This window comes from Pelobates fuscus, chromosome 5, assembly GCF_036172605.1.
Source record: "Pelobates fuscus isolate aPelFus1 chromosome 5, aPelFus1.pri, whole genome shotgun sequence".
Lineage (NCBI taxonomy): Eukaryota > Metazoa > Chordata > Amphibia > Anura > Pelobatidae > Pelobates > Pelobates fuscus.
Genome location: NC_086321.1, coordinates 58,005,777 through 58,020,865, shown reverse-complemented (window position 1 = coordinate 58,020,865; position 15,089 = coordinate 58,005,777). Strand labels below are relative to the sequence as shown.

Sequence of the window (15,089 nt, the reverse complement as noted above, 5' to 3'; positions counted from 1 at the left end):
ATTTAAAATGTACTTACCCGATCGCCGTCGTTCCCCCGGCGGCGATCGGCGGTGCTCCCGTTGTGGGGAGACTGCCTGCAGCCCAGACAGTCTCCCCATGGCGGTTTAGGACCCCTGGGGCCATGTGATCGCCCAACAGGGCGACCACATGGTCACAATAGGTGTCCTAGACTCTGCCTGCAGGGGGACTGTCTGTGCTGACAGGCAGTCTCCCTGCATGTGTAAAATCATAAAAAAATTTAAAGTTATAGTTAATAAAAAAAAATATATATTATTATATATGTGTATATATATGATATATAGACATATATTATACCTATATAATATGTCTATATATCATATATATAATGTCATGCTAAGTGTATTTTTATATTAATATGTACATATATTAATATAAAAATACACTTATAATTAATTTGCACACGTATATATATAATATATATAATAACTATATATATTGTATATATATATTATTATAAAATACGAATAATAAATAATTTAAATTAAATTAAAAAAATTAAAAATAATAATAAAAAATTGAAAAAAAATTATATATCTATACGAAATTTTATTCTAACTGTATTTTGATATTAATATATATATATTTATATCAAAATACACTTAGAATGAAATTGTATATATATCTATGTATATTTAAATAAATAAAAAGAATGCAAACTATTCATATGTCGATATACAAAATTACATAAATAATTATATAAATATACACGTAGACTTCAAATATATAAATATGCATATATATTTAAATTCTACGTGCGTATTTAGGTAATATTTTTACATAATTAAGTTATTTTATTGATTGCAATTTAAGGGACCTGCCTGCCAACCCAGGCCGAAAGACCAGAGAATTTAATTTGCTATCACTGTATTTTACCCTGTAACGTTCTACGACACCCTAAAACATGTACATGGGGGGTACTGTTTTACTCGGGAGACTTCGCTGAACACAAATATTAGTGATTCAAAACAGTAAAACATATCACAGCGATGATATTGTCAGTGAAAGTGACTTTTTTTGCATTTTTCACACACAAACAGCACTTTTACTGATGATATAATTGTTGTGATACATTTTCCAGTTTTGAAACACTAATATTTGTGTTCAGCAAAGTCTCCTGAGTAGAACAGGACCCCCCATGTACAGGTTTTATAGCGTTTTTGAAAGTTACAGGGTCAAATATATAGGTCAAATATTTTTACATTGAAAATGGCCAGGTTGGTTATGTTGCCTTTGAGAGCATATGGTAGCCCAGGAATGAGAATTACCCCCATGATGGCATACCATTTGCAAAAGAAGACAACCCAAGGTATTGCAAATGGGGTAAGTCCAGTCGTTTTTAGTAACCACTTAGTCACAAACACTGGCCAAAATTAGCGTTCAATTTAGTTTTTTACTTTTTTCACACACAAACAAATATGAACGCTAACTTTGGCCAGTGTTTGCGACTAAGTGGCTACTAAAAAAGTCTGGACATACCCCATATTGAATACCCTGGGTTGTCTACTTTTAAAAAAATATGTACATGTGGGGTGTTATTTAGCAATTTATGACAGATAACAGTGTTACAATGTCACTATTGATACATTTTAAAAATGTATGTTTTGAAACCGCAATATCCTACTTGTACTTATAGCCCTATAACATGCAAAAAAAAGCAAAAAGCATGTAAACACTGGGTATTTTTTAACTCAGGACAACATTTTGAATCTATTTAGCAGTTTTTTTTCATTCGCTTTTGTAGATGAGTAAAAGATTTTTCACATAAAATTCAAAAAACGTGTATTTTTTTCAATTTTTCATCATATTTTTTCATTTTTTTTAAATTAAATTAGATGAGATTATATAAATAATGGTATGTAAAGAAAGCCCCTTTTGTCCTGAAAAAAACAATATATAATTTGTATGGGAACAGTAAATGAGAGAGCGGAAAATTACAGCTAAACACAAACACCACAAAAGTGTCAAAAAGATGCCTGGTCGCAAATGTACAACATCGCAAAAAAAGTCCAGTCCTTAAGGGGTTAAATAACCCTCTTGAGTAGTCTGGCCTCCACATCAATCATTTTGATTGACCCATTACTGCTTAGATACCTACTCTGTTGCTTTCCTTGGAGGGATGAGTAGCGTATCCCTTTACTAGGTGAAAAAGAGAAATGTTACTGTTACAAAAACTGTTAGGCTTCTATTCTTTGAAAGATGTTGGGGTTCAGGATAAGCTCCTTAAGTGCTACTGTCCTCTGTGTAGACAAGCATGTTTGAGGCTGTATAAGTTCATACCAGATAACTTTGTTTATTTTGTCAGTGTGTTGCACAAATCGAGGCTACTGTTTTATTCCCAGTTTTCTCACTTACCATGTGTAAAACAGAAGCTATGAAATTTGAATGCTTATTTAAGAATGGCATATTGTTTGTCTTATAACTTCTGGCTGGATGAGAGCATTGATAACTGCTGTTTTGAATTGGCTAGTGATTGTAGTTAGATGTCTTACGCCATTATATTCAAAGCTATGTGTGGGGAAAATGTTTCTAATGCAAGAATTAACAAATTTCACTAGCATTTTAAAAACATTTGTGCCCAACACAGTGCGATGCAATGTGTACTTAAGGGGTTATTAAGCTACAAACGCCTAAGCCAGTTCTAATGAGATTTATACTCTAAATACTAAAAAAGGGAAAAGATGGTGAGCTAAACAAGTTACACTAGGATTGTGCGATAACACCTAAGTAATAACTGGACAAAAACAAAACTATAAGTGTAACTGTGAAACTAACTATAAGTGTAACTTGGAAACTAACGTCAGTGTATAGTCCTTAAGTAAATAGGGGACTCAAAAACAATAACCTAGCAGATAAACATAGTGCTAGCAGTAGGGAAAATCTAAAACCAAAACAAGAAAACTTTATTAATCTAGTAATAGTCCAGTATCCTAAAAACACACACGTTGGTGAATGTGCCCAAACACTAGTAAATGTGCGATCGATAAAGTGCTGTGTGTCGGTGCAGACTGAGATGCTCTAATGTATCTTGACAATAATATATGGAATCTAATAGGAGAATGAGTTAACAAATACCATTAAAGGCAGGAATAATGCCAATGAGTAGGTTAAAAAACAAAAACAATACTGTAAATGAACCAAGAATAATAAAACTTTTCTTGTCTGCACATAGTATCAAATGTGTAATAACGAAAGACACCCAACTGACTGGTAAATAGTAGTAACAATGTAATTAAAATCCTATTGCCCTAGGCCAGGGGTGGGGAACCTTCGGCCCTCCAGATGTTTTGGACTACATCTCCCTTGATGCTTTGCCAGCATTATGGCTGTAAGCATTATGGGAAATGTAGTCCAAAACATCTGGAGGGCCGAAGGTTCCCTGCCCTAGGCGCAATAGCTGTGGAGGGTGGTCTATTCAATACATATACAGCAGTCAGGTCTAACAAATAGACGACTCACCGATACATTGCTGTCACAACTCCTTAACGAGCATAAATGTAATAATGTAACTATAAAGATGTGGAGCTAAATTTAAACATAGTCCAACAATGACCAGCTATGAAACGCTATAAGTAGTATAGGCTTCTAAAACCTATCTCTGATCTCCCTCTACAATAAGACTAACTGTACCTTACATAGATACTCAAAAATAAAGGTGAACATAAACGTGAATAATCCTAATACATGCGATTAAAATAAAACAGTGAAACTAGCATAGCTGCATGATGTGAATTAGGATGACACCCTGGGTACAAATAGTGTATCCAAAAATGCAGCATGCGCCCTTGACGCGTGTGTTTCAACCAAGCTCATCAGAGGGGAACGACTGTAACGGACACTGGATTTAAAAAGGGTAAGAAACAAACTAAACATTTTTAGAATTATACAAATCAGTGATTAGGTAATTAAAAGATGACACTCTATGCCTATCTTATTTGCTATGGCTGTAAGGCATAAATGATCCAAAGTCGTACTGTAAATATCTGTACAGATTTTTTTGAATATAGTGAATTTAAAATGTTAGACTACTAAGAAGTGCAGAATATATATATTACACAGAATAATCTGAGTTTACCCATTTTTGTAAAATGTAATTTGCCTGAATGTGTAGTGATCTATGGGCAGTATTTTACAAATATTCAAATCAGCTAGTCAAAATGAGACGACCGCTAATAATATTGACTCCAAAATTTATGGCAAGTAGAGTAGTTCAATTCTAGTATTGTTAAGAGCTCCTAGAAGTGCAAAATAATAGTAATCAATATTTGTTGCGCTAATACAATGTGAAACAGGTTAAGGCTTAACCAATCTGTCAATTCAGTATCTTAACTCCGCAGATGATACTTCTTTGGAAATAATGAAATCATATCATATTCTGTGAACTGGATTTCCTTAGTGATAATAAAATCATAAATTCTCCATAATTATTAATATTCGGCCACTAAATTTTATCAATATGTGCTTAATAACATCCCTATTATTGTTTACCTATTAATATTTAGAAATCTCTCTCTATCATAGATATAATGATGATGTAAATTGTGTTGTCATCCAGATAGTCTCCACTCAAAGGGACACTATAATTACCATACTATGTTGTTGAAGAGAATAAATCCCAATAATATGTATCAGATGTTATACTGCCTCCAAAATAGGCGTAATTTATTAGAAGAGTCCAACACACTCAATTATTTATTGTCACCCTAGGTTAAGGGCGGCTCATACATAATGATCGTATGGGCTTGGCAAATTTCCTAGGAGCCAGCTAAAAAAAGCCAGGGTGTTTTTTTAATTTATATATATATATATTTTTTTTTAAGGAACTCTATAACACTATAAGCCCCTCCTTGTCTCCCCTAAATATAGTAAAACCTTACTTTTATTCCAGTCTGCTGCGTTGCTGGTTCTGCCCCTGATCTGCCTGCTTGGCTGACATCATCAGAAGTGTTGACCAAAAGCTAGTCACAATACTTTCCCATAGGAGAGCATTGGATTGACTTAGACTGTCAAGGAAGCAGATCAAGAGTAGTCGGTACTTGCCAAACACAGCCCTGGCCAATCAGCATCTCCTCTTGGAGATGCATTGAATCAAGTCATCTCTGACGAAAGTTCAGTGTCTCTATGCAGAAAGTGGAGACACTGAATGGCAGCACTGTCCCAGGAAGCACCTCTAACAGCCAAATGAGCAGTTGCCAGTGGAGTTACTCTGGGGCTGTACTGCAAACACTGCCCTTTCTCTCTAAAGACAGTGTTTTCTGCAAAGTGTCTGATCTTCCTAAGCCAGGGCTACAGTGTGCAGTACTTACATTCAGCTTCTCCACGCTCTGCATGCAGTCACTTAATGTAAAAAGATGCACCAATCACATTTGTTTGAGGAGATGGTGATTGGTGCAGCGTTTTGCAGCGCATGTGCAATAGCCTCCCAATTCTTTCTTATGGGAAGCATTGGCTTGGCTTAGATATTCAAGATTGTCTCCACCATGAAGGTGGTGCAAACCACAGCAAGACCGACACAGAGTGGGGGAAAAGAGGAGTAAAAACACATTTCCCATGCGATCGGTAAGGGGGATCCCTCTCTGCCTGTCTCATCAAATGCTAGCGGCATTGTGTTTCTGCCCACCTCTGCGGTGCCAGGGCAAAATTCCTAGTCATGTCTACCTGGCACGTGGGATTTGTCGAGCCCTGTCTTATGGGTTCCATTTAAGCCTTATTGGAATAAGGTTTTTGTGGTGGATTGGTCATTTAAAATTTTTTTTTTTTTTCCTTGTGCTTTCCTAGATTCCAAATGTATTGTACTTTTTCACACGTGTGTGTGTATATATGTGTGTATCTCTCTCTATCTATCTATCCACACACACACCATATATTTAATTGAATATACCATCCGTCAATGCTAATTACTGAAAGTTCTACCACTGCAAAATATCAATTTTTTTTTCTTCTTTGCTTTTATCTTTATAGAGTGTGCTGCTAATTAAAGCCAGTTGTCTTCCAGAGAATACTCCATGATCTGAGATTGGTCAGAGCTTACAAATTTGACATGAAGATGGAGGCGGTTGGGAAAAGTGAAGAGCTTTTAGATTCTGAAGTGCCTCCTCAAATCACTCCGCAGAAGGTGAATACTCAGTTGGAAGAGAGCTCTCTAGATATTCAGCCTGCTTCTCTGAAGGATGGAGTGCAGGAGGCACCAGACTCTTCGGGGCTTTCTTCAATGCCTTGCTTGTTGAAGGAATTGCGAAGAGACTCTTCGGAGTCCCAGCTAGCATCAACTGAAAGTGACAAACCAACAGCTGGCCGCATTTATGAGAGCGACTCATCAAACCACTGCATGCTTTCTCCTTCTTCCAGCGGACACCTGGCTGACTCTGACACATTGTCTTCCGCAGACGAAAATGAGCCACGTCATACACAAGCAATAACAGAAGGTTGCGATGCTGCTGCTCAAGGTGGTGGAGTGGCCCGCAAATCTAGAAGGTCCCGATCAGAGAGTGAAACATCAACTATGGCTGCCAAGAAAAACCGTCAGTCTAGTGACAAACAAAATGGCAGAGTTACCAAGATCAAAGGTCATAGAAGCCAAAAGCACAAGGAAAGAATTCGGCTTTTGAGGCAGAAGAGAGAGGCGGCTGCTCGTAAAAAGTACAACCTTCTTCAGGATAGTAGCACTAGTGACAGTGACCTAACCTGTGACTCCAGTACAAGTTCCTCTGATGAGGACGAAGAGGTTTCAGGGAGCAGTAAGACAATCACAGCAGATATACCAGGTAAAAATAATTCCCTGAACTACATTTTTGTATGTGGCTAGGAGTATTCCACGACTTATTAATTCCATGAAAAAGTGGCATGCTCGGCTCTCCAATGTAATTATTGCATGTAGGAAGTCCTCTCAAAAGGCATCTTTTTGGGGGGGTCATTTTCTGCTCTACTGAAAGTGGGTTATTGCATCTCTTTTTTTATATTCCTTACACTTGTGTGTGTGTGTGTGTGGTATTTGTATTAACATTGTAATATTAACCAGAATGAACCACAGAAAGGTTAACCTTGTCCACCAACCTCTTAATAACAGGGTTATTCACCACTATCAGAATAGTTAGTAAATGCTTCGGTTATTAGTGTTTGTTTTGAGGTGGTGGTTTTCCTTCCCCTCTTTTCTGTTGATTATGCTTTGCAGCAACTGCAGGGTTGCTAGAGGAACACTCCAAGCAACACAGCCACAACTGCACCTTATTGTGGTTATTGTGCCCCGGAGTACCCTGACTCCCCCACATGCAACTAGTCACACCGATTTAGCAACGGTTTGACTTTTTACCTGGGGTTTACTGGGTGCTGCTTCCTGGCTCTTTTTTTCAGCTCCTACTCTCCACTCTAAACTAAGCAAGGTAGTGCGGGACTTTTAATTGGCTGAGACTGATCAGTTGATGCTTTTGGCCAATGAACTGGACCTGCGGAAGCTTCTTGTTCTTCTGGAGCCTTAAAGGAGGCGGGGGAGCGGTGCACAGCGGGCCTTAGGTAAGAAGACCAGGTGTCACTAAACGGTTTGGGGACATTAAGGTACTCCAGGCTCTTTAACCACTGCAGTGTGCTCTCATTTTTATTTTGCTTGGAGTGTCACGTTAATGTGATGAAACATTAAATTTTTTATAATTTTTCTGTTAATAAACCATTGTTTCTACGTCCCTATTCATTAACTTTAGAAATGCCAGACAAGTTAATTAACTTTTTATGCTCAGATATAGAAGATATTGAAGGTGCAACTCATGTATGCTACAAAGTTGACCGGCGTGACATAGTTTTATTCATATATAAATTGACATGTTAATTCTGTTCTCTGCTTGCCAGACTTTAGCAACTGTAACTCATCTTCTGTTTATATTGAGAAGAACTGGAGGTACTCCTTTTGGAGGAGTGTGATCTTTCCTGAGAAAAGTTGGCAAAGACTTGCAATGAGGCCTAATGTCTTCTTTTTGAGTAGGACATCTGCCTAACCTAAACCAGGGCTGCTTCCAGCTCCTTTTGATGCTGAAAGTGGAAGCGCACTAGTGTGTGGCTTGGAAAATTAATACATTTAACTTGGTTGGAAACAAGTGGCATTATGTGGATGAAAGATACAACAAATACAAAAGATAGGATAAGCGCTATGAAATCAATTAATATAAACCGTAAAATAGGCTGCAAACACTGAATGTAAGGAATACCCCCAACACCTTACTGACAAGAAGGAAAACAATACAAAATACAGGTTGCGCATAATACTGTGTGTATTAAGTCCAATAAAATCATTCTTTTAAAGATCCCGGATTGGAATCGTCCCGGCTTCAGTTGGTGATGAATCTTTGCAACAGAAAATAACCAATACTAGTGCAGATAGTCAAATAATTTCTATAGAACACACAACAAGGATATGTGGGATCACATTCACATCTGTTGGAGCTATAGTCCAGCTGTGAGTTAAACCGCTTACAGTGGTAAAATCCCCACTGGTGGATAAGTAGCTCTTTTGGGATAAGTCTCACAGCATCCAAATAAATATATAATAGTGCTTACTGAGTAAAACCAAAAACGGTTAAAAATATAAATAATTTACTCACATTTAGTAGAGCAGTAACACCGCTAAAGAGAGCGCTTGGGTGGCATGATCCCCATCAAGGATATAATGTTGAGTAGATTCCCCTGAAGGCAATCCTTGCCACGGATTGCATGTAGACTAGTGTTTTAAATGTGCCAACAACAATAAGAAAATAATAAAGTGTAATAAATGGTCTTGTACTATAAAATAGATGTAAGCCAAATAAACTTTAATCCTTAAAAATATTACAACACACACACACACATTTCGCCAAACAAGGAGCTTCTTCAAGTGAACATAGTATTAGCCTGGTACATATGGGTTTATATAGGGTTAAAAAATTGCCAAATTGAATAATTTGGCCCCAATGAGGTCACATGACATGATTTAAAGGTCAGATCACACATTAACAGTAAGTAGACAAAATTAAAACATAATTGAATTAAAGCAATGTTACTTAGCTGATATATTCAAGCTGGTGAGATAGCTCAGTGGTGGGGAAACAAGTGATGTTATGTGGATGAAAAGTGAACTGAAAAGATAATTTCAGGCACCATAACCACTATAGGCCCTCAGATGCTTTTCTCCTTTATCGGAACTAAGCTGTGCTGTACAGGACAGTGGTCATTGGTGGAGAGTGCTTCCTGATGCTCTCAGCCAATGATCATGGTCCTGCGTACACTCCTGGTACCATAGGTACTAGTGCAGTACCTTTTTAAAACAAAGTAACTGATACTTTAGCATAACATAACTGCGTTGCTTGACATAAATGTAAAAGGGCAGGCAATATATTTGATGATATGCCTCTTTTTCTACGGTACATAACTACCATAACTCCAGTTTGCGGAGGCATAAGATACAGTCACCAAATATAGACTCTGTATATGCACACACATTTCACAAAGTCTGTTGCTGAAGGTAATGTATTTCTCTGTGTGTTTAAAGGTACCATTAACATCCACCTGCCTTGGAAAGAACTTAACGATTTAGCACGCCTTGATAACTTTAGCAAAAGTTTATATCCTTCAACTATTTGAAATTAACTTTCTGGCAATATTAAAGAAGTGTGTAAGGTTAGTGAGATTACTATTTGAAGACTAGATGTGCAGAAAAAAATATTGTCTTCTCTAAAAAGAGAACCACGCGTGTTTTTTGTTAAGATTAACATTTAAGTCCTGTTGGTAAAAGATTATTTTTATTTTATTTTTCAGTTTTAAAATTAACCAAGTATTAAACAATCAAGTGTGTGTGCAGTAATGAAACAGTCTTTTCTTCTCTGGTGTTGGTATTCAACCATTAGTAATCTGTGCATTTATTTTGGTTTTCATACACAGAGCTCTGCCGTAGCTAATACTCCATTTTGGACTATAAGTAGTCACAACTCTTTTTTTGTTGGCATCTATGTTAATTGTGTACATTTAAAGGATTTTCTCTAATCACCAAAACCACATTAACTTCGTGAAGTGGTTATGATGAAATAACCTATATTGTGGCATTTCAGCATGAAATCTGCCTGTTCCAAAATTGTTAGATTTTTCTTTCTAGAATGTCACTTCACCTCTGGCTTCTTTCCATCAACCAGCAGGAATTTTTTAATTTTAATTTTTTTTATTTAAAGTGCAGTATCTGTACATCGTATGTTAAAATTGGACTGAGCAATCTCCCCACCCAGGGAAGAGCCATGAACCATGCACTTTACATAACTGTCTACAGTACATTGGTTTATGGGTTAAGCGGTTCTTCTGGGTGTGGAAACAAATTAAAAAGGTTTTCCTTATAAACTCTTATTTCTGTGTACAAAAAGAACATTTTAAAGGCAAGTGTTTTTGTTATCTTTATACTGCATTTCTTTTTCAATGTAGAGACTGGCAAAACAAACCCATTTCACTCCCACCCCTGAAAACTTCATCTTAATAAACTTATGGTGACAAGAGTGCCTTGGCCCCGTCTTAAAGAAACTATTTAGCGTTTGGAATACAAACCTGTCATGATTTCTAAATCTGTCACCTGCTAGCTACCACAATGGTCGGGACACCAGTTTTACAGTAATAGAAAAAATAAACTTTTTTTGTTGAGATTCAACGATCAGAGTAGAGAACATTTAACCATCTGTACAGTTTACCTGCAAGTTGTTGTGCTAGTTTTACAAGTGCCATTGAGCAGCACCAATTCATTAATCCTCCACAAGGCCTTATGATGTTTGCCTTTTTGATATTTTAAGCAAGCCAAACTTTCAATTTTGTGGAGGATATTAAATCTCATTGTGTCCTTTTTTTGATGTGTGACTTCATTGTTGTGAATTTGCTGTATTTTAGAATAGAGACTTCAAAATCCAAAGGAGCGTAGACCATTCCATGATGCCTCATATAGTGTTAATACCACCAGCTAGCCCTCCTGACCCTCTCTTGCGTCCCTAAATATAGTATAATCTTACTTGTGTGCCAGTCTGCATCTGCTACCTCTACCCCTGTTTGCCTGTGGAACTGTCTGCTGACATAATCAGAAGTGTTGTTCTGAGCCAATCAAAGTGCTTCCCCATAAGATTGGCCAAGACTATCAAGGAAGCAGATAAGTGGCAGAGCCAACACAAGTCAAACACAACCCTGGCCAATCAGCATCTCCTCATAGAGATGAATTAAATCAATGAATCTCTATGAGGAAGGTTCAGTGTCTGCATGCAGTCGGAGGAGACACTGAATGTTGTGATGCATACTAGGCAAGACTGAGATAGGAAGCACCTCCAGCAGCCATCTGAGTGGCCAGCGAGGTTTTACTAGGCTGTAATGTAAACACTGCGTTTTCTTTGAAATGACAGTGTTTACAGAAAAAAGTCTGAAGGGAATGATTCTATTTACCAGAACAAATGCAATAAGCTGTAGTTGTTCTGGTGACTATAGTGTCCCTTTAATCTCCTTCACTGTGCTAACCTCTACCACTTCAGTTGGAAGGCTATTACATGCATCCACTACCCTCTCAGTAAAGTAATACTTCCTGATATTATTTTTAAACATTTGCCCCTCTAATTTAAGACTATGTCCTCTTGGTGTGGTAGTTTTTCTTCTTTTAAATATAGTCTCCTCTTTTCCGGTGTTGATTCCCTTCATGTATCTAAAAGTTTCTATCATATCCTCCCTGTTTTGTCTTTCCTCCAAGCTATACATATTAAGATCCTTTAACCTTTCCTGGTAAGTTTTATCCTGCAATCCATGAACCAGTTTAGTAGCCCTTCTCTGAACTATTTCCAAAGTATCAATATCCTTCTGAAGATACAGTCTCCAGTACTGCGTACAATACTCCAACTGATGTCTCACCAGTGTTCTGTTCAATAGCATGAGCACTTTCTACTCCCTCACACCCTTTTTCTACTGCTAATACCTCTACCGTTACAACATAGCATTCTACTAGTATTTCCTGCTGCTCTATTACATTGTCTGCCTACCTTTGTCATCAGAAATAACCCGTAAATCCCTTTCCTCAGATGTTGAGGATAGGACTCAATGGAATATTCTCTATTCTGCCCTTGGGTTTTTACATCCAAGATGCATTATCTTGCACTTACCACATTAAATGTCAGTTGCCACAGCTCTGACCATTTTTCTAGTTTACCTAAATAATTTGCCATTGGGCTTATTTCTCCTGGAACATCAACCCTGTTACATATCTTTGTATCAGCAAAATTTCATACCTTACCATCAAGACCTTCTGCAATATCACTAATAAAAATATTAAAGAGAATGGGTACAAGTACTGATCCCCAAGGTACCCCACGTGGTGACAAGCCCATGCTTCGAAGATACTCCATTGGCAACCACCCTCTGTTGCCTGTCATTCAGCCACTGCCTAACACATTTAACAATATTGGAATCCAAACTTAAAGTGATTCTCCAGTGCCGGGAAAACAAACATGTTTGCAGTGCCCTTCTGCCCCCCATCCCGCTGAAGGGGTTAAAACCCCTTCGGCCACTTACCTGAATCCAGCGCCGATGTCCCTCTAGTACTGGGTCACGCTCTGGCCACGCCGACGTCCACCAGTGGGGGAGACCTAATGTGCGTCAATTGCTGTGTACAAATTACACCTCCCCATAGAAAAGCATTATTCAATGCTTTCCTATGGGAATTCCAGCGACGCTGAAGGTCCTCATGCAGTGCGTGAGGACATCCAGCGTCGTTTAAGCGGTCAAAAGTAGTCTAAAAAGCAGAAAGTCCCTCTAGTGGCGGTCTGGTAGACAGCCACTGGAGGAGGACTTAACTCTGCAAGGTAATTATTGCAGTTTATAATGGGCTGAAGTGGTCTCGGTGCTGACAGTGTCCCTTGAAAGATTTCAGTTTATTGATAAGCCTTCTATGTGTGACAGTGTCCAAGCCTTACTGAAATCTAGGTAAGCAATGTTTACTGCACCACACTGATTTATTATTTGTTACCCAATCAAAAAAAATAGGACCTCCCTGAACCATGTTGTCTCTATATCGCGAGTAGGGGCATGTCTAGTAAACAGTGAAAACGCCTATGACCTCTCACTGTTGTAAAAAAAATTTTTTAAACGGACCCATGGTAGGGCATCTTTTAATTAGCCTGGAGGGAACATAGTGTCCCCACCGTGCCCCACAAGTGGGTTCTATTCAAGTAAACGGGGGACCAATTTGACTCATAACTCTCTGGTTGATTGAAAGCAACCAATCCGTGTTATGAGTCAAATTACACAGCATGGGAAAATGCCAAAGAACTTTTTCACACAGTGTAAAATGACAGAGCACTCTGGTTGGATTCCAAGCCAACCAGTCAGTCTCTTCATTTACGTGTCAGAGCACTCTGGCTTAAACTAACCAGAGTGCTCTGAGCCCAATTGCAGGGCATGGGGAGGTTTTATATTATTATGGGGGTCATATTGACCCCCATAGAGTGAGGGGGGCTGTGAAGTGGCAAGGATTTCTATTCATTTATTCGTCTTTATGACGAATGAATAGATTTAAAAAAAAAAAAATGGATTCGGCCATGACAGTGCAGCTTTAACTGCCAGTAAAGATTGTTTCGACCAGAACCTCTCTCAAATGGAAGCAAGCACCACGTTTCATGGTGTAAAAACCTGGTCTTCACTTATAATTTACAGCATTTGCCTATGAAAGCTTTGCTAAAAGACCTTCACATTTAATTTTTTTTCTCCATGCAACCTTTTTTGTTTTTGCTATTTAACATGACTGCTGCAGTGCAGTGTATAGCTTGAATTTATTAGATGAAACAGACATTATGACCTGCAAAAAAATTTGTACTCACCTGAAATGCAGAGACGGCTGATTTTCTATGCTCCCTCAGACCCAGAAAAGCTTGTGATTGGATACTTTCGCTGGCTCAGAGCGTTGGGGATAACTATCATGTCTTGGCAGTATGCATTGCTGACAGACTTATTTTAAGCATAGAATTGGTATTACCATCATTGAACAGAGTGCTGGACTGCCACGTGTGCTGAGGTTCAACTATCCCCAAGCACACAATTACAAACATCTCTGTATGTGATGTCCTGCTGAAACACTTTAACCCCTTAAGGACACATGACATGTGTGACATGTCATGATTCCCTTTTATTCCAGAAGTTTGGTCCTTAAGGGGTTAAATTAAAGTGGTCATGGTTGTAATAACACTTTTGAATAATTTACCTTATTATTTTTATATAATCTTATTTTCTGTAGACCCTTTTTGTGGATTTTAGAATCTAAATCAATCTTTGTAGCCAACTTACAGGTTTCAGTTGCAGCCATATAGTGCTATACCAGTCACTCAGGAAAAGTGGTTGCTAGCAGTATTATTTTATGTTCAATAGCAAATTTGTGTCCAAGAAGATGCAGCATAGTATGGAAAGATAAAGTATGTATGACAGAAAATGTATGGTGAATACAAGTAAACAAAACCATACCAATAATTTCAGCCTATCACATAGATAATTTAGCATCACAAAACAAAACTGGAATTCTCCAACTCTCCTCCCATCCTATCTTCCAAAGCACCTCATTGAGTGACTAATGGAGTTTGCTCAAATCTCATATAGAAACCAAACAGGTATTTTTATTTTGTTTTGCATGATGAATTCATATCCACTGTTTCCTTATTCTCTAACATGGCACTTGTGCAGAATCTCTTGTGCGGTTTCAGTGTATGCAAACACTGGGGTAAATAAGGCATTGCCATGACTGCGTTTGAACACAATTTCACTGCATTCATCTTGAGCATGAAACATTCTCACAATATGAAGCGATTAATGTAAAGTTTATTGGGGTAATTTGTTTAAATCTGCAACTTAAATGAGTTTTGCAACATTTACATGTTCCATATGTATCCTGTTAGATATGCTTTAAATCTGGACAGTCACGGAAGGTGACTAAATATTCGTAAAAGCCACTTCTATAAACTACTTATGTAGTCGAGATTTTAAGGCCTAGTATAAATCATGAGGCAGTATAGCACAAAGTCTGAACAATTTTAAAACCAAGATAAAACCGTAAGACCTGCAG

General features: G+C 37.8%; 1 protein-coding gene across 2 annotated transcripts in view; it reads left to right on the top strand.

The window, feature by feature from the left end:
• The window catches only part of ARK2N (arkadia (RNF111) N-terminal like PKA signaling regulator 2N), a 57,451-nt gene that overhangs the window by 5,483 nt on the left and 36,879 nt on the right, over positions 1–15,089 (top strand). For both annotated transcript variants that reach the window (XM_063453887.1, XM_063453888.1), the window contains exon 2: positions 5,981–6,783. In XM_063453887.1, the coding sequence (XP_063309957.1) occupies positions 6,060–6,783 (724 nt within the window). In that variant the 5' untranslated portion in view covers positions 5,981–6,059. The remainder of the gene's footprint in view (positions 1–5,980; positions 6,784–15,089) is intronic.